A 17605-nucleotide genomic window follows, 5' to 3' on the forward strand; every position below is an offset into this window, starting at 1 on the left:
TCCGTCATGGAAGGAGCCAAAGCGAATCTTACAGGATGTGTTTCGTTAGATTCTTGCAAGAACATTCATAGTGCCCGGTCCCAGGTGCTCGCGTAAATCGAGGGAGCAAGTAAAAGGCGGATTTGCAGCGCTTACGTTTTGAACTGCGCCATGCTTTGAAATCACCTGGATGTGGATGGTGAGCAGCGGACGCTCTTGTCATTCCTCACGACGAGTATGATATGCGAGCTCGTCGTATCACAATCGCTCTTTCTACATACATGTCACAAACGAGGAAGTATTGTCTGTTTGTGGGCTGATTGTGCCGTATTTATCTCTTAAACTGTGTTTTTGGCGATGATGCCCCTTGCAAACTCGCCGAAAGTGATGTGCTGATCCAAGTCCACTTCGTCTTCCAGGTTCGGTTGCGTGAAGACGGCCAGGGTATTCCTCGCCACACCTTTGGCATATGCTCCTCGGACGGAATGCTCCACAGCCTTAAACTTGCCTCGCGTGATCCTCTCCAGTGTCTCGCCTGTCTGAAACGCTATGCAGTCTCTCGGGATCTTGACCTGAACAGGCTCTCCCTTCCTCGACTTAATCCAGAGGCCTGCTTGCGGGTCAGGCGACTGAGACAGTTCCTCGAGCGTATCCAGCGACTCCGGCGCCTTGTCGCCGAAACTCGGCACCTTGGCGTTCACCCTCTCCTCGTCGATGAACATGGCCGACGTCAAGCCAGTAAGGCATCCGTGATCCTTGTGCACGGCACACCAGTTGTCGTCGCCAGCCCCTTTAGCCATGACTTCTTCGGTCATGGGGTAGTAATGCAGCAGTCGCGCTTTGCTAGTAGACGACGTCTTCACGGTGTGCTCCAAGTACGATTTGGGGTACTCTGGGATCTCCTTCTCGGCGAACCTGTCGCATGCCCTCGCGACCAGAACAGCCGTGTCGATTATGAGACTGCAGAGCGCTTCCATCGCGGGCTTGAAGCCAGGAAGCATCTCCTTCGGCGGCCAGGAGTTAGGCGCCAAATACTCGGGGAAGTCCTCCAGCGTGAACTGCGCCGTTGGTTCTGGTGCCTCACGGCTAGGGTCGACATAGAAAGCACAGTTGGCGTAGAAGGAGCCCTTCAGATCGTCGGCACCACCGTCCTTTAACCGCTCCTGGCCTTTCGACCATCCGACCAGGTACTTGGCTGCCTCGTTTGTGAACTTCACTGCGACGATTTAGTATCGTGTTCTCTAGACTCGGCAGGAATAGTGACCTACAGAAATCCTCCTCGTTGAGGTTGCCCATGTACGAGGCGTACGACAGGAGCTTATGCCGTAGTCCTGCAAACTCTTGCGGCACGTCCTTGACGACTAAAATGCCCAAGGACTCGGGTCCGAAAGCCTCCTGGAGGGTCTCATCGGAAACAGAGCCTAGTATATGGTTAGCGAGTTTGAACCGTCAACCTCAAGAGGGGCGGGCGTACCAGTCTGCAGGTCACGCAGAGACACGACTACGGGCTGTGCGGTTGCCATCTTGACTGAGAGGTGCGACGAGAACTAAATTTTGATACGCAGGTGGAATTAATCGTCTTGCCTCTGTGCTAAGAAGAAATCCAAGTATACAGCCTCGTGACGGGCCTGGAGGGCCTCGCACTAGCCATAGGAAACCGTCGGCTTTGGTCGTCCACGGTCACGGCCGGTGAAATCCGTTCTACGAGCACTCTCTTTCCACAACTGCCAGTAAGCTTGGATTTCGGCATTGGTAAAGCACCAGACTGCCATCTCAAGCAATTCGGTCGCTTCTCGCCGAAGCAAAGTCTTCGTATCGTATGACAAGAGTATCTATCATGTCGAATCGAATCCTCATGCGGTACCTGCATAATGCAGTATAGCTAGATACTTATCCTCTAATCCATATATGCAAATGCCAAGGGTCACCCCCACTATGTAACAATAGTGCCTACAGCATCATACCTACGGATTACCCACCTAGCTCTGCCCTGACTAGGTTAAGCCTGTAGCTTCAGCTTTAGAGCTTGGATGTCAATGTTCACGCAGAGCTTCAGATCACATAGTAAGCTCGTCTCTCGCGATACGCATCGCGGAACAAACACAACATGGTGAAACCACTTTCCTTCAAGGGCGACAAGAAGCCCAAGAAGAGAAAGCGAGCCGAGGAGTCCTCCGCCCCAGCAGAAGCCGGCTCTAGCGAAGTCGTCAAGGCAGGACCGCCACCAGCAGCAGAGGATACCGCCGACGACGACAGCTGGGTGTCCGCCGACACACTGGGCGACCTTGTCGGCCCTGTCATGTTTGTATTGCCTACCGAGCCTCCGACCTGCTTGGCCTGCGATGCAAATGGCAAGGTCTTCACCGACGACATTCACAACTTGATTGACAACAATCCTGCGACGTCGGAACCGCACGACGTTCGGCAGGTGTGGGTCGCGAACAAGATCGCTGGGACGGAGCACTTCAGGTTCAAGGGGCGTTACGGAAAGTGAGTCGCCGCCGCATGCACACCGGACGGCTGTGGGTGACTAACTGCAGTATAGGTTCTTGAGCTGCGACAAGTACGGGTTCCTCAGCGCAACCTCCGAGGCCGTGTCACCCCTTGAGACCTGGACGGTCATTCCTACGGCAGACACACCGGGCACGTTCCAGCTGCAGACGCTGCGCGAGACGTTTGTCACGGTGCAGGAGTCTACCAAGGCAAATGCGCCGCCTGAAGTTCGAGGCGATGCAACCGAGATCAAGTTCGACACGACACTGCGCATTCGTATGCAAGCTCGATTCAAGCCCAAGCTCAAGGCATCGAAGGAAGAGAAGGCCAAAGAAAAGATCAGCCGGAAAGAGCTCGAGGAAGCAGTCGGCAGACGCTTGGAGGAGGATGAAGTCAGAACACTGAAGAGGGCTAGGCGGGAGGGCGACTATCACGAGCAGCTTCTGATATTGAAGGTCAAGGGCAAGCACGACAAGTATGGTTGAAGATGTCTTCCCAGTGGGTTATTATGCGCTCGGCTTCCAGGATTTTATATACCCGTCTTCGCCAACACTGAAGACCATTTGAGCCTCGTCGTAGAAGCAGAAGGCCCGAACAATCTCTGACGAATGAGCGCCTGGCAGACCTACACCGTTCGCCCTGTCAAAGGCCCATCCATCAGCGCCTTTGGTCAGGTGCACCATCTCAAACATTTGCTGTCTGGCCGGAAGATTAGTCAAGAACCTGATGAGGGTCGGGGGATCGAATAGACTTACTCGTGGGTTCCTGCGCCGATGACAGCTCCAGCACCATTTGCCTTGGCCGACACGTTTGCAATGTATTGGCAGCCAAGAACTTCTCGTACATCTCCGAACTTGTTCAGGGCCGGGCCTTGCTCCTCGTCCACTGTCATGCTATATACTGCAAACTTCTCATCATGTGAGACAGCAAACACGTCTGTATCGTTGAGGAACGCAGCATGGTGGATGGATGCGTCGTGGTTGAATGCTGTAATCACAACTTCATCCTCGTCTGTGATTCTGGTGTCGTAGACATTGACAAGACCGTCAGTGGATCCAGACAGCAGGATGTTCGGGTCACTTGGATGGAAGTTGAGTTCACAGATGTCATCGCTGTGGACTTCCTGGTATTTATGACGGGGTGCCGGTGTTGACCGGACGTCCCTATAAGACAAAATGAGCATTAATGATGAATTGACACTCTTTGGCCGCGCTTACCATATTAAAATCGAAGATTGGCTGTGAGAGAGCTCGGTACCAGCCACCACGGAGAAGCTTCCGCTCGAGCAGGCAAGGGAAAGAACTGGTACCTGGTTATCTGGGGACAGTCAGCAAGCGGATTCTGTTTGATATAGTGTCTTTACGTCAAGAAGTTACCTGTCATGCGCGCAACTTCTGCTTGTTTCGCGTCCTGTCTGAGATCCCACATGGAGACACTTCCATCTTCGCCCGCAGTGGCCACGACAGAGCCGCCCAGATCGAATGCTTTGGCACACGTGAGGTTTCCATGGCTTGTCTGTATTGTCTGTATAGGACCAGGTCTCAGACTTGTAGGGTTGAACAGACACAACTTTTGATCTGACGAAATGGTTGCGGGGCCTTGAGTGAGCGGTATGAGATCGGTGACGTAGACCTCTTCCAAGCCAGGGTACCTGAAGCCATCCACACAAGTAAGATTGAACATGTTTGCGATAGTCTACTTCGCCTGAAGCGAAGCAGGTAGGCTTGTCACAGAAAGAGACCGTGGCGGGTGCAGTCAAATCTGATGCGCCAAAATGGTGCTTCCGGGAGCGGTTCTGACGATGCGATTTTGGTGGGCTGCTTTGCGAAGGAGTGAATATGCCGAGAGCCCAAGAGACGAGTCGAACGATGTTTTCTCGAATTTAGTTCATCACCAAACCCATTACATAGCACAGCATATACTATTCTTCTGCTTCACCCCCAAACTGCAAAAGTGAATTCCATGAACCCCACCAAAAAAGCCCACCTCTAGGGCCCCCCCCCCCCCCCCCCCCTTGCCAGAGCAGAACCAACCCAATGAAATCGTGCTGCGGTAACCTTGAACAGGGCTAAAATCGTCTTGGTTAGCTAACCTAGCCAGGTACTGTGGCACTCTGGAACTGTGTACGTGTACGTACCTCTCAGGCCTCTCTCCGCTGGCTGTCCGTCATTTCTGTAAGTTAACGTTAATAAGCTGCCCGTTGCTCCCTTATTAATTAAGGACAGCTTGCTGGGAGAGCTGATGGCTATTGTGACCAACGACGCAACGCATCCTTACACCTCAGCACCCCCAACATATGGACTCTTTTTCTCATTACAGGTTCTGTTGGTTATGATGACATTTTCGCACTTTGTGATATCTTGCTCATAGCAGTATTGCCATCATGAGGCGTTGGCTCGTTTCTGTGCTCCGTACGTACAACCCAAGCAGCCCACTTCTAGCACTGAGGCAAGGTTTCCCGGGTTACCGTAGCTGACTTTCATTGCGCAATCAATCAGTGCTTCTGCAGGCAGTCGCAGTCATATGCTCTAGCGAACAGAAGGTCTTGGGCGACGACCGAACCGGCGATGCCTTCGAGAACCCCGACCTGATTACCGAGACGAAGCTCATCCACGGAGGATGGACACCATATCAGAATGGTAAGGACCGTATCCCAGCGCCCGGTGCAGAAGCACATCATGGGCTGACTCCAACTGTTAAAGGCTGGGAGCTTGTGGAAGCAGCGTTGGCCGAGTTCAAAAAGATCAAGACGCCGTCACATCGGAAGAATAAGAAGCAGACTGGCATATTTCCCACAGTATTTCGATATGCTTTGAGGGCGCTTCCTAGCATACGCGCCAGCGCTCCACCAGAAGAACATGCGGCCCCCATCATCACAGGACCTCTGCTCGAGGGCGTCAAACTACTACAGCAGTCCGCCGACCTGGACAATACCGATGCCATCTATCTGCTCGGCCAGCTCAACTTCTTCGGAAACTACAGCCACCCGAGGAACTTCAAGACGGCCTTCGATCATTATTACAGGCTCGCCTCGACTACCGGCAACAGCTCCGCGCAGTTCATGGTCGGGATGATGTATGCGACAGGTGTGGGCGAAGCAGTGGAGAGAGACCAAGCCAAGGCATTGCTATATCACACTTTTGCCGCAAATCAAGGTCACACCAAATCCGAAATGACTGTCGCTGCTCGATACGCCAGCGGCATTGGTGTGTCCAAGAGCTGTGATACCGCTTGCAGATACTACAAGAGGGTCGCGGATAAGGCCATTGCGTGGATTCGTTCCGGCCCACCTGGTGGTATGCACATAGTGCACGAATCATACCGACTGGCCGACGAGGTCGGCGGTGTCTATGGTGAGGGTGCAAGTGTGGTCAGCTCTGGGATCCATGCCTTCCGACACAGCCCCAACTCCGACGCCTATGCTGCTATCGACGACGTCATTGAGTACTTAGACCTCATGGCCAACAAGGGGGACTACAAGGCCGCGTTCAACCTGGGCAGGCTCTATTACGAAGGGCAACGAGAACTCGATCGAGACGTCGAGCTTGCCAGGCACTACTTCCTCAGTGTCGCCACAAAATACTGGCGAGTCAAGGACGGCCGCACCAACGACAATGTGAAGCCTGGTTTGGAGAAATACGCCGCCAAATCTGCCGGCTATATCGGCCGTATGTGGTTGAGGGGCGAGGGCATGAAGCAGAATTTTGGCAATGCCAAAAAGTGGTTCGAGCGTGGTGTTCAACATGGCGACGCTCAATCGCAGTGGGGCTTGGGCGTCATGGCTCTGAAGGGCTACGGCATGACCAAGAACGTCCAGAGAGCGACTGAGTTCTTCAAGGCCGCTGCAGACCAGGAGCACGGTCCGGCTCAGGTCGCGCTCGGTGCTCTACACTTGGACCAAGGCACCAACGACGATCTGAAGATTGCCAACCACTACTTTGAAAGTGCTGCTCGCTACGGCAATGTCGAGGCGATGTACTACCTTGCCGAAATGATGCACCACGGCGTCGGGCGGGACAAGATGTGCAACAGCGCACTGAACTACTACAAGGCTGTCTCTGAAAAGGCCGAGCCCTTCGTGTCTTCTTGGGCAGAGGCAAACCATGCTTACGACGAGGGAGATATAGAGCTGGCAGTCCTCGACTATGTCCTGGCAGCCGAGCAAGGCTACGAGAAAGCCCAGAACAATGTTGCTTACATCTTGGACTCGTCACAGTCAAGGCTACCGTTGCCATCATGGCTGAAGCGACAGGCTCCGAAATCAAAGCTGTTGCAAGACTCGGCACTTGCCCTCGTGTACTGGACGCGATCTGCCATTCAGGCCAACATTGACTCCCTTGTCAAGATGGGCGACTACTATCTCGGTGGTATTGGAACTGAAGCCGCCATAGACAAGGCCGCGCAGTGCTATACTGGAGCTTCGGAGCATTTCCAAAGCGCCCAAGCCCTGTACAACTTGGGTTGGATGCATGAAAATGGTGTTGGCCTAACACAGGACTTCCACCTTGCTAAGCGCTACTATGACCATGCTCTGGAAACCAATGATGAGGCGTACCTACCAGTCACTATCAGCCTCTTAAGATTGCGGATGCGAAGTGCCTGGAATACTTTTACAAACGGAGACATCAATTCCATTCGTGACGAGCCTTGTAAGTTACACAGCGTTGGCCTTCTAGTCTAATACTAACAACTATAACAGCCACAAAGAAGGATTGGTCTCTCAGCGAGTGGATAGCCAACTTCCTCTCAGATGACCGTTTCCAGTACGACGATGGTGGTTACGATGACTTGTACGAGGACGGCATTGTCGGCTCGGATGGTCAGCCATTCGATGAGGATGATATTGAGGGCGTCATTGACAGTCTCATTATTCTCTCCGTAGCAGCAGCGATCGTGGCCCTCGTCTGGTACCGAAATGCCAGACAGCAAGCACATAGACAAGCGGAAGACAACGCAGCGAGGGCGGGAGGCAGGCCACCGGTGCCTCAGCCGGGAGCGGTGCCGCAGCCTGGATTGCAGCCATTCCAGCCGCTGGGGGCTGGTGGGATAGGCCACTAATTCAGGAAAGTCATAGTGTAGCATCCGAAACGTAAATACCAACCAGTCTTCTGCATGTTCCACCTATTCTCCAAGCCGCCCACTTCAGCGGAAGAAGTACCATGATGGACAAGCATTGCGAAGAAATAGTATGTGGTGTGTAGCAGCGTCGTGGTTCATATTTGTCAGTTGAATGTCTGGTCAAGTACGACCGTCACCATAGCGGGGAAAGGTTAGAAGAACTATAACAGCATCCTGCAAAATTATGATAGAGAACGACCAGAAGTCTTCTGGCAACGAAGGTAGCCTTAGGCAACACATCGTTCGCGTAAAGCACTTTGAGATGTACCTTCCTACAGTAAATCTTATTTTGGCTGTCTCCAACGACATCTATTAAACAATAAGACGTTTCCTGCCATGTGGTCACATGCTTTTGAGACACTGCGTACCGATTTCGTTGAAGATAAATAAAATGTAGCTCAGGAGAGTGTATCTACCACACCGAGTCATCCTTCCATATCACGCATTGTTAGATCCTGGTCCGTTTCCTCGAGTAATGGTGGATATGGTGATCCATCATACCGCTCCCTCACTTCCTGGCCCCAATCGAGTTGTTCTCTCGCTAAGCTGTGACCAGAGGTTCCAAGACAATTGGAAGACCAGGGTTGTTGCGGTTCGTCACAAGTTCCGGGCATTTGTAGTCCTCCTTCTGCAAATGCATTCTCCGCGGTTTCGTTGCCAACTTCATCTTTCATACCACCACCATTATCCACCGAATCTTCGGCATTTGAAGATATCAATGTACCAATGCCGGAATCAGCCTTTGACTTGGGTCGGCGACCTTTCCCATACATTGGTTCGCTGTCGCCACACTTCAAAAACTCCTGAAGCAATTTAAAAGATTTGACAAGATCCTCGTCAACAGGGGCTGGGCAGAAGATAATACAGGACAGCGCCAATCCAGGCTCGAAATCTGGGTACCGTTAGAAATGCCTTTCCACCAGAGTCAACGTATAATACTTACATCTACCTGGAATCATAGGGGTAACATCTGAACCAAACACCGTGTCGCAGATCAATTTGTACCTATCGCCTTTCTTAATCTTATTAAAATCAAGAGAGGTATACTTGTCGTTTTCCAACTGTGACATTATCCGAGGGTTGCATTTTCTCGCCTCTGGCGAGCAGTCCTGGCATGCCCGCGTATGGTTCTCCCAAGCCGCCTGGCTGGTGGATCGCTTCCAGCAATTCTTGCACCCGAGCCCGATTACGTGGTGATTTTTGATGTGGATCCTATGAAAAAAAACAAAAATAAAAGTTAAGGCACGATGCTCGGTATACGTTAAGATGAACGGTCAAGAAAGCTGTGCGTTACTTACCCGAGCCCGCGAATTCCCGAAAGCCTTTCGGTGGAACACTCGAGAACATTTTCGTGATGGGTGGGCTCGTACTTGGAGAAAGGACACATGAGTTTGAATCTGTCAGATTTACTCCGACTCTCCTCGATTTGTTGGCGAATCCTCTCAACGACTGGATGTGGTCCGCGCTCCGAAGCCTCGGCCACAGACATGATAACTTATCTCCAGACGCGCTTGCCCACAGTTCCCTGGATGTTACGTCTAGGGTCTGAGCAGCCGTAGCGGCTTTAGAATGCTGCGAAGCTCGATCCCAACTCGTGCGGTGTGCTGCGTGATAGACTCTCTGGAATCGCCGTTGCTGTAGAGTAGCCTGCAACCCAGAAGCTGACTCGTCCAACGCTCGATTTCTTGCCTGCCGGAACTTTGGGAATAGTCTTGAGAACTCAGACTGCTGCAGAAAGTTGAGTTCGAACTTCGAAACGATGTTAGTTAATTCAGTCTAGAGGACCATGCCAGACTAACGTGGACACTGCGGATTGCTTACCAGTCGGAAATGCTATCATACTGCATGATCTAATGGCGGTAAAACTTTTTAAGCGTTCTGGGTATATTTTGTTGCGAAGGACTCAGTCTTTCCTGATCATTTATTAGGGACTTTTCTCCAGAGTACACGGTCCTTATTAAGTGACTGGATGCAGTGTCGAAATTCCAACTCTGCGTTTTTGGCCCCCACGACGCAACCACGGGCGATGCCGCGCCACCACGACAGGAGGTGGCATTACATCATTCCAGGTACCGGTGCCAGCCCAACTCCAGATGCGGTCATAGTAGTTTCCGTCCTCTGCCAGGCTTTTACCGTATTTTTGCTTTGGGATGCAAACGCAAGCCTCGAATCTGTGACAGATTGGTGATACGGTCGGCCTCTCTATAATATATACCGAGTACCTTTTGACTTGGAATGCGCCGTTATCCATTGATTCCCATGGTTAAAAATACGCTGTAGGAGAACGTTCTAGTCAGGAGTTGCCGATTCCATATGTCAATAATTTTCGGGCGATATTTGACTGCACCCTACACATGGAGGACGAATACACTATTTACAGAGGCAAGTCATGGTCTGTTAGCAGGACACCTGGTCGCATGCGGTGCATAGAAGGAGCGTCGGATTGCAAACTCTCAAGTTCAGGCCTGTATGTTATGGAGCGTCGAATTCTATACTCTTAAACATGGATCCTTGCACCGGACCGTGAGTTCAAGCCCCAATATCCTAAAAGACTCTTCTGTAGCCTTCCCATCTCATATTGTTAGCATCCCAAAGTACAGCTAGTTTCTGGTCTGCCTGTTGCCTTGTCTCGGCTCATCTGCCTTTCTGCATAAATATAACCCGGAGAATCATACCATCATGGCACCAACCCCCTCACGCATATTGCCTGCCTATACCGTCATCCAAATCGCCGTACCTACCTATGCGGGCTCTTACTTGCTCTTCGACCATTCCTACCCTATTGCTGGCTCTGCGGAACAGGCACTGAAGCAGATCGCTAAGAAATTGAGCGTGACTATCTGGCCGCATCGTAGTGTCATGTCACCGGTCCTCATGCGGCAACTATTTTTCAAGCTCGAAGTCTCGCTTGCCGAGGTGTCCTACGTATGTATTTGAGTTACCATAGGAGTACATGCCGAGCAGAGCACCCGACAGCTGACTTCAAAAGCCTCGACATGCGGACACCAGAGCAGAATTACCGCACGAGGTCACTGTTACTCACAAGGTTATGTCGGGGAAGCTGAACGACTCTTTCCGCAATCCGAGCCTCCTCGGCGACCGGCGCCTCCTTCGAGAGTTTCCAGGCCTTGCGCACACGGCTGTTCATCGTCAGACGATTCTCTTCGACTACCGCATCAACTACAAAAACATCGCCTTTCTCGTATTTGGATGCCTCCTGGTTTCCTTCATCGTTTCCATCGCGGTTGGCATAACATCCAAGAATTTGGGCTACGGGATCGGTTGTGGCGGCGCCTTGTTCGGACTTACTAGCGGCGTGCAAGCACTTCTCTTCTGGGTTACGAAATAAGTATAAGTGAATTAGTGGTACTTCAAATAGACGTTTAATTGTAGAACATTGGCTTGTTGGTGTAACAGATCATTTCTTCGGGTTCACACTACTGTATCTCACTGACGGGTTGCAATACCCATTCGCCTTCGTCTGACTAAATGATGTCTCAACACTATTAACTTTGATTTTTGAGAACGTTGCATTTTAGTAAGGCTTCGACTGAAACAAAATATTTCAGAAGATCCTAAAGTCTGTAGTTTCCATCGTCCGGCATCAGAAGAAGACATTTTGTACAATCGACAAAATTCAAAGATGATGTCTTCGATCTGTTATATCGAACGCTCCCAAGAAGGTGCGCGTTCAGACGCTCGTCGTGGATACTCCCGGTCGACATTGTCTTCGTCCGTGGTCTAACTGGTGGTAATCACAGCGCTTGGTCCTGCCAACCAACCGCAGACGGGCGTTCTGCTTCTTAGCCACAAGACTGGCCACCCCTGGATTTCCTTCAGCAAATTGTAATCATTCGCATACAACAGAGTGTGTGACAGAGAGGCCTAAATCGGACCAGAAACTTTGCCCCAGACCTTCTGGTAGCTTTACAGAATACACTGGCTGTATTTGAGGTATAACACTTCCTTTTTTAGACTCTGACACGATTTGGCCATACCATCTCATAACAGAGGCTAACTATACGATGTGTAAATATGGACCGCTTGTGTTTGTCGGGCCACTGCCTGGGTGGTCTTTTGATACAGAAGGCATTACATCTGTCCAATCACTCATGCAATCACTTAGGTGAAATACGCTACGGCGTTAATATCCATTCCTCTAGACCATAGTTGACCTCTATCCCTTTCGTATTTATCCATAGATATGCCTTGCTACGGCGGTATACAGGATCAACTATGAGACATATCTTTCCCGGCCTCTTTTAATTCGATATCTTGAATTGAAACTGGGCGTTCGAGAGTACAATTCTGCGTGGATTCTGCGGCATTGCAGCAGTTTGCGTTCATGGGTTTTATACTCGGTGTAAAATTATTTCGCGCAATCCGTACGCATGCAGAAGCCTTTTCTCATAGAAGCTTATATCTTGACTACGCAGGCTCAAAGAACACCAGGAGACGTCGCGGTTGAACGTGTAGGGCTGGTCTCAATTTGCGCCCTCCATCTCAATCGCGGCCGCCAACATGAGGAGATTGCACCGGATGGCAGCACAGGTACTTTGCTTACACTCAAGGCCCAGCTAGACGGCGCTGCATGCGTCGCGAGTCTCATGATTGGAGCGCATGCATTCTTGTAAGCGACCCCAACAGCCAAGCCAGCTTCACCCCCTGACTTCGGCTCCTACTACGCCAGGATTCCCCGCAATGCCCGCAACCCCGGAGCACGTCAACCCCACAAGAAATTTGATCTTTGTTGTGAGCCAACACGAGACATCGTCATGGCAGTATCCAGAAAGGCCGGGGATCGTCAGTTTCCGCGAATCTGGGTTGATTCCGCCTCGGCTCCGTAAACTTGGGGCGCTTTTCGTCTGCTGTTCGTGACGTGGTCTAAGTCTTGCTAGTGATTAACCCCAATTTCTCCTCACGTCATTGCCTCCAAGCCGGAGAAACTCGTGAAATCTCAGTGGTAGGCAAGATGGTTGATACAACCTCACTAATGAATTGTCCAATCACACGAGCATTGTCCTGCCGACGATGGAAGATCTTTGGCCGAAATAGGGCGCATGAATTGGGGAAGCAAGATGTATAAGAAACATGGCCTTGGCATCAAAATCATATTTGAGACCAGCTCTCCGATTTCCGAAGTAGAGTTCCATTCCTTGAGATAGAACAGGTTCAAATTTATCCAAGACCGTCAAGATGTTACGCTCAGCTCTCTTCGCCTTCGCGGCGCTTAGCTCTGTTGTGAACGCCGCTGTCACTCCTGTCACTCGTGGTCGCAAAGCCACAACAGGTAAGTTGACAGAACTTGACCAGGTCCTGGTATACCAGCCTGCGGCCAACTACACAGATCCGCGCACTCTCTATGCGCGTACCCTCGAACTCTGCGATGGTACTCTCCTGGCCACATGGGAGAACTACTCGCCCGAGCCACCGTTGGTGTACTTCCCCATCTATGAGTCTCTGGACCACGGGAAAACCTGGAGTGAAGTCGGAAGAGCCGAGGACCAGGTCTATGGTTTCGGTCTGCGATATCAGCCGTTTCTATACGAGCTGGAGCAGGCGTTCGGAGACTACCCGGCCGGCACCATCTTGCTGTCCGGAAGTGCCATTCCCACAAACCTGAGCGAAACCAACATTGAGCTCTATGCTTCGAGGGATAAGGGCCGCACCTGGGACTTTGTCTCACACATCGCCCACGGCGGTGTTGCGGTTCCCAACAACGGCGAGACTCCTGTCTGGGAGCCTTTTATTTAGTGAGTAAAACCTTGTCGTTCTCAGTGCCTCACACATGATGACTGACACTTTGATTAGCGTCTACGAAGACACCCTGATTGTCTACTACTCCGACCAGCGCGACGCAAACTATGGTCAGAAGCTCGTGCACCAGGAGACGACTGACTTGGTCAACTGGTCCGATGTCATCGACGATGTTGCCCACACCCCCTACACTGACCGCCCCGGCATGCCTACCGTTTCGAAGCTGCCCAACGGCAAGTTCATCTACGTAAGACAATCTCCAATATCTTTTAAAAAAAATTATTAAAAAAGAAGATATAAAACAAAGAAGGCTCGACAGCCGCTAACAATTACTTGACAGACCTATGAGTGGGGCGGTAATGAGCTCTCGGAGTCCTACTCCTTCCCAGTGACCTACCGCATCGCCGACGACCCGCGCAAGTTCATCGACGCGACCGACAACTACGTCAACGCCTCGGGCACGATCCCCAGGGGCAGCCCGTATAACGTGTGGTCGTCGGTCGGAGGAGAGAACGGCAGCATCATCGTCAGCTCCGGCACCAACCAGGAGCTCTTCATCAACCGCGCGCTCGGCGACCCTGACGCCTGGGAGAAGTACGAGATCTCGCAGCCCACCGCCTACACGCGCAGCCTGCGAGTGCTCGCCGAGGACAACGACTACCTCATTGTTGCCGGTGGCGGCGTCTTGCCGCCCAGCACCACTAACAATGTCACTCTTAGTATATATAAGCTCACTGAGCTCTTAGGTCTGTAGACTAATGTCGAGAGTCGGGGCTGCGGATCTACTATAATAGTAAAGTAAAGTAATTACAAAGTTAAACACTCATAAGACATGATCCCAAAGTCGTGGCAACTGTAGTTTACTGTGAAAAGGTAAATCTCCCTCGTAGAGGCCAATAATATTATAGGATCGTGCTCTATTTTGAACTGCAGTTACTATTCTATTCGGCAAACATTATACAGCTTAGCTAAGTGGTGGTAGATAGTGAGGCAAAACGTAGTAAAACAGAGGTTTTTTAGGCAGGACGGACCAACAATACACACCCTGAGTATGTAAATAATACGGCCCCCGACCACATAGCGGGTGCTCCACCGCCTCAACAAGGTAGATGCCATGGCTGCGTCGAGTAGCAGTTCGAAGTCTCGTGAGCAGTTGATGTCGCGAGATTGGCATTCCACGTGGTGCTTTGGCAGATTGTGTTTTTCACGTCAGCGTCGAGTTAACCACTGTGCCAGTACATTGTGTATTGACATAGCATAATCCAGCGATATGACTCTCCAAGATTGTCGCGGTTCTAATGATATTGAGAACTGGACCGTGTGTTGGTTTGCAACGGCTTATATCCCTCCTGTCAACAGTCGGACAATCTAATGTAGAGCAGGGGTCCTGGTGGAGGGGGAAATTTGAGGTCTTGGTATCGTCGGAATCAAGTGTGCTCTGAGATTAGTGACCTGTTATTGCTCTTTTAGCACTTTTCCTATAGACCTGCTTGCTCTTTCCGGTCGACCTCGAGTGCCTTGTACCTGTACACTTTCCAATGCCAGAGTTGATGAGTGGCCATTGGATAGATCAGGTTGTTACGTTGAAGGACAGGATCAATTGCTATTACTGAATATCAACTTTCCACATCGGTGCGTTGTAGTGAGGAAAAGGCGTAGGTATATATACGGTTCGCGTTCCTTATGAGCTGGCGCGGCGACGCCACTACTGAGGTACAGGAACGACACAAAGTTGACCTATTGGATTCTGGTTATAGCTCTTTCACGAGCAGTGGTGGCACATTTAAGAATTGTGATTGTGAAGGCATAGCTTAACTGGCTTGCCGGGCGCCTATCTTCACACAAAATATGAGGTCCCAGCTCTCCTGCTGTATGCTGCAGAATTCGAATTGGGTGGGTAGTTTTTCCTCAACAGCACCTCTGTTGTCCACGCAGGCACGGCCGAGGCATCACGCCTGGGAGCTCCCATCAATGCTTTGAGAAGATGGATATATAAGTATCGTTTCTATACAGGTTTGAGCTTTCCATCAAGGCAAGATCCGCCGGCCTCCCGTAACAAGTTATGTCCCACGTAGTGGGACTAACATTGCATTACATTTTTAATACTTTACATTCTTGCTGAACTTTTTGCCAGTCAAAATTGGACGTCGTTAAAATCATATATCTACTAATAACGGAGGGCGAGGTGCGGGGACAGGTATTTTTGAGCAGACTCGCAACATTTTTCGGACATTATTCTCACTCAAGCAAAAGTAGACGCGCCTGGTCTTGATCGGACCCCCAAGGGCGATCAAGGCTGTGGCCACGAATGTTGAGATGATTGCCCCGGTATCCTCGTGTATCCTTGGTCCATGGCTATTACATCTATACGAGATGATATAGTAGCATCGACATGGTCGTTATGATAACGGCCTGTTCTCGAACCGTTCGATACTGAGCTGTCAACCGTCTCGACGGGACCAAAGGCGGCCAAGTACCATCGACTTGTGGTTGCCAACTTGCACAAAACATGCTTCCCCACGTCTTTGGAGTCGGAGACATTCCACGGCGTGTGCATGATGATGCATTGCGCCTTGATGATCACATTTTGACAGCGTGGGCTTCTTTATCGTAGTTCCGGGATCGCAAAGGAACGCAAGTAGTGAGCCAGCCATGGAGATTGTAGAGAACACATGCTGAGTTCATAGGACAAGAGCTATCTATTTTTGCCACTGACGATGCCGTTTTGCTGCCCAATTTGATGTCAGACGATACCTGATAGGCATTTGAGACGCAGGTCCAACGCGATGCATCCTGTCGCGTGACCAATCCGAGGTTGCAGTCTCATGTACCCGGAACTATTGGCATGTATAGCAGAGAGCCGCAAACACCTAAATCGATCGAGATATCCATCCCGTACGCCTGAAGAGATCATGAAGAGATCGTATTCAGTGTTAGGATGCTAACCTAGTGAGCTCGAATAGGTACAAGCATTATAGTCAATGAAAGTAGTCCCCTGACACAGTATACTGTAATATTTTCAAACTAACCCCCGCGGCGGTGAAACTCTAGAACACGATCTAGAGCATAAGCGTGTGTTGATAAAGCTTATGCAGGGAAGACCGAGCCGATCTTCGCGCACTTTGCAGTATGCGGCTTATGAACGATATACTGATTGGACCTACCCATGTTTTCGCACTCTGTGCAGAAGGAGTACCGAACAACGCGAGACAGGTAGTCGGAGTGCAAGTCGGGCCTTAAAAAACCTCTAATGAAACACTGACACCTCACCTGGCAGCATCTGTGACACCCACTAACCTCAACGATTCTGGCTTTCTTGGATAAAGAACCCCCCCAAAGCGCGTTCGAGTGTGTGCACTGTTATTATTCTAGTTACTACGAACCACGACCCCAGCACAATTTCGGGGCTCGATAGTTGGACTACACTGGAAGCAATACCAAGCAGAGATCATTGAAATCATGGATAAGATAATTTTCACCCTCCACAAACGACCGAGCACTCCGAGTATTACTGTAGACCTTGTTGCATAAACCCCATGCTGCCGCCCATTTTGCGGGCACGAATGAACGGGCTGGGCTCTTGCGTCCCCAGTGGTTGATCCCCCACGATCGAACCGGCTCGGTGAGCGATTTAGTTCACAATGCGGGCGGGTTAGTGTCGAAACTTGTGATCCTTCATGTCGTGCCCGCAGATATGATGGGATGAAAAAGAAAGGTCTCGATTGGCAGGGCTGCGTTCGGCAGGCATGGTAGCTGTAGTCAAGATTGTCTGTGGAGGGGTGCTCACACGACACTTACACAGTACATACATACAGGGCAAACAAAAGACGGTGAGTGCGAAGGCTCTTTTCTGATAAGAGCTGCATCGCCTAACTTCGACTGAGGAATGTCCACGCGCGCTCCGAAAGATTCGAACAAAATAAGCCAACCGCTAGCATTACAAGTCAGGGAAAACAAGGCGGAAAAGGTGATGGGGAGTGCATAGAACGCAAAATGTCGCAGCGTGTTGTGACAGCCCAAAAGGCTTGTTTTTAATCGCCAAGGCGCCCCATTGAAGGTTGTAGAACAGCTGCTAAATATTAGCCTGTGAATGACTGGCCGCCTTACCTTTGGGCTCAGCATTGCAACATCATCTAATCCAAAGGTACCGCCGGCGTCCACGCTATGGGTGGATTGTAGAGCAACAACAGAAAATACGCCACTGGAAGTGTCTTGTCTAGTAATGGAGATGCAGAGTGACAAATATTACTAGTTTACT

At 50.8% G+C, this 17605-nt stretch overlaps 7 protein-coding genes across 7 annotated transcripts; 4 read left to right on the top strand and 3 right to left on the bottom strand.

Moving 5' to 3' along the window:
* Positions 1-317: 317 nt before the first annotated feature.
* BKA67DRAFT_520389 (uncharacterized protein) lies at positions 318-1502 on the bottom strand (the record flags this gene model as incomplete). The annotated part of the gene is made up of 3 exons (XM_046098174.1): positions 318-1195; positions 1248-1400; positions 1454-1502. 3 exons carry the CDS (start codon positions 1500-1502, stop codon positions 318-320), a joined length of 1080 nt encoding a protein of 359 aa, XP_045955986.1.
* A 584-nt stretch (positions 1503-2086) lies between these two features.
* Positions 2087-2957, top strand: BKA67DRAFT_537569 (FRG1-like family-domain-containing protein; the record flags this gene model as incomplete). Its single annotated transcript, XM_046100345.1, has 2 exons — positions 2087-2469; positions 2525-2957. 2 exons carry the CDS (start codon positions 2087-2089, stop codon positions 2955-2957), a joined length of 816 nt encoding a protein of 271 aa, XP_045955987.1.
* A 21-nt stretch (positions 2958-2978) lies between these two features.
* On the bottom strand, positions 2979-4155 carry BKA67DRAFT_660500 (WD40-repeat-containing domain protein; the record flags this gene model as incomplete). The annotated part of the gene is made up of 4 exons (XM_046107640.1): positions 2979-3171; positions 3228-3635; positions 3690-3789; positions 3849-4155. 4 exons carry the CDS (start codon positions 4153-4155, stop codon positions 2979-2981), a joined length of 1008 nt encoding a protein of 335 aa, XP_045955988.1.
* Positions 4156-4855: 700 nt separating this feature from the next.
* BKA67DRAFT_537571 (uncharacterized protein) lies at positions 4856-7530 on the top strand (the record flags this gene model as incomplete). Its single annotated transcript, XM_046100346.1, has 3 exons — positions 4856-4883; positions 4992-7121; positions 7172-7530. 3 exons carry the CDS (start codon positions 4856-4858, stop codon positions 7528-7530), a joined length of 2517 nt encoding a protein of 838 aa, XP_045955989.1.
* A 419-nt stretch (positions 7531-7949) lies between these two features.
* Positions 7950-9288, bottom strand: BKA67DRAFT_335288 (uncharacterized protein). Its single transcript, XM_046096261.1, has 3 exons — positions 8889-9288; positions 8534-8802; positions 7950-8482 (listed from the first exon to the last, which is right to left on the bottom strand). Exons 1-3 carry the CDS (start codon positions 9077-9079, stop codon positions 8016-8018), a joined length of 927 nt encoding a protein of 308 aa, XP_045955990.1. The 5' UTR covers positions 9080-9288; the 3' UTR covers positions 7950-8015.
* A 981-nt stretch (positions 9289-10269) lies between these two features.
* Positions 10270-10939, top strand: BKA67DRAFT_537573 (uncharacterized protein; the record flags this gene model as incomplete). The annotated part of the gene is made up of 2 exons (XM_046100347.1): positions 10270-10515; positions 10580-10939. 2 exons carry the CDS (start codon positions 10270-10272, stop codon positions 10937-10939), a joined length of 606 nt encoding a protein of 201 aa, XP_045955991.1.
* A 1847-nt stretch (positions 10940-12786) lies between these two features.
* Positions 12787-14101, top strand: BKA67DRAFT_520634 (BNR/Asp-box repeat protein; the record flags this gene model as incomplete). The annotated part of the gene is made up of 3 exons (XM_046098198.1): positions 12787-13343; positions 13402-13594; positions 13688-14101. The coding sequence occupies 3 exons, from the start codon at positions 12787-12789 to the stop codon at positions 14099-14101; spliced, it is 1164 nt and encodes a 387-aa protein (XP_045955992.1).
* Positions 14102-17605: the final 3504 nt, after the last annotated feature.

The sequence above is a fragment of the Truncatella angustata genome, assembly GCF_020726525.1.
Source record: "Truncatella angustata strain MPI-SDFR-AT-0073 chromosome Unknown BKA67scaffold_6, whole genome shotgun sequence".
Taxonomy (NCBI): Eukaryota; Fungi; Ascomycota; class Sordariomycetes; order Amphisphaeriales; family Sporocadaceae; genus Truncatella; species Truncatella angustata.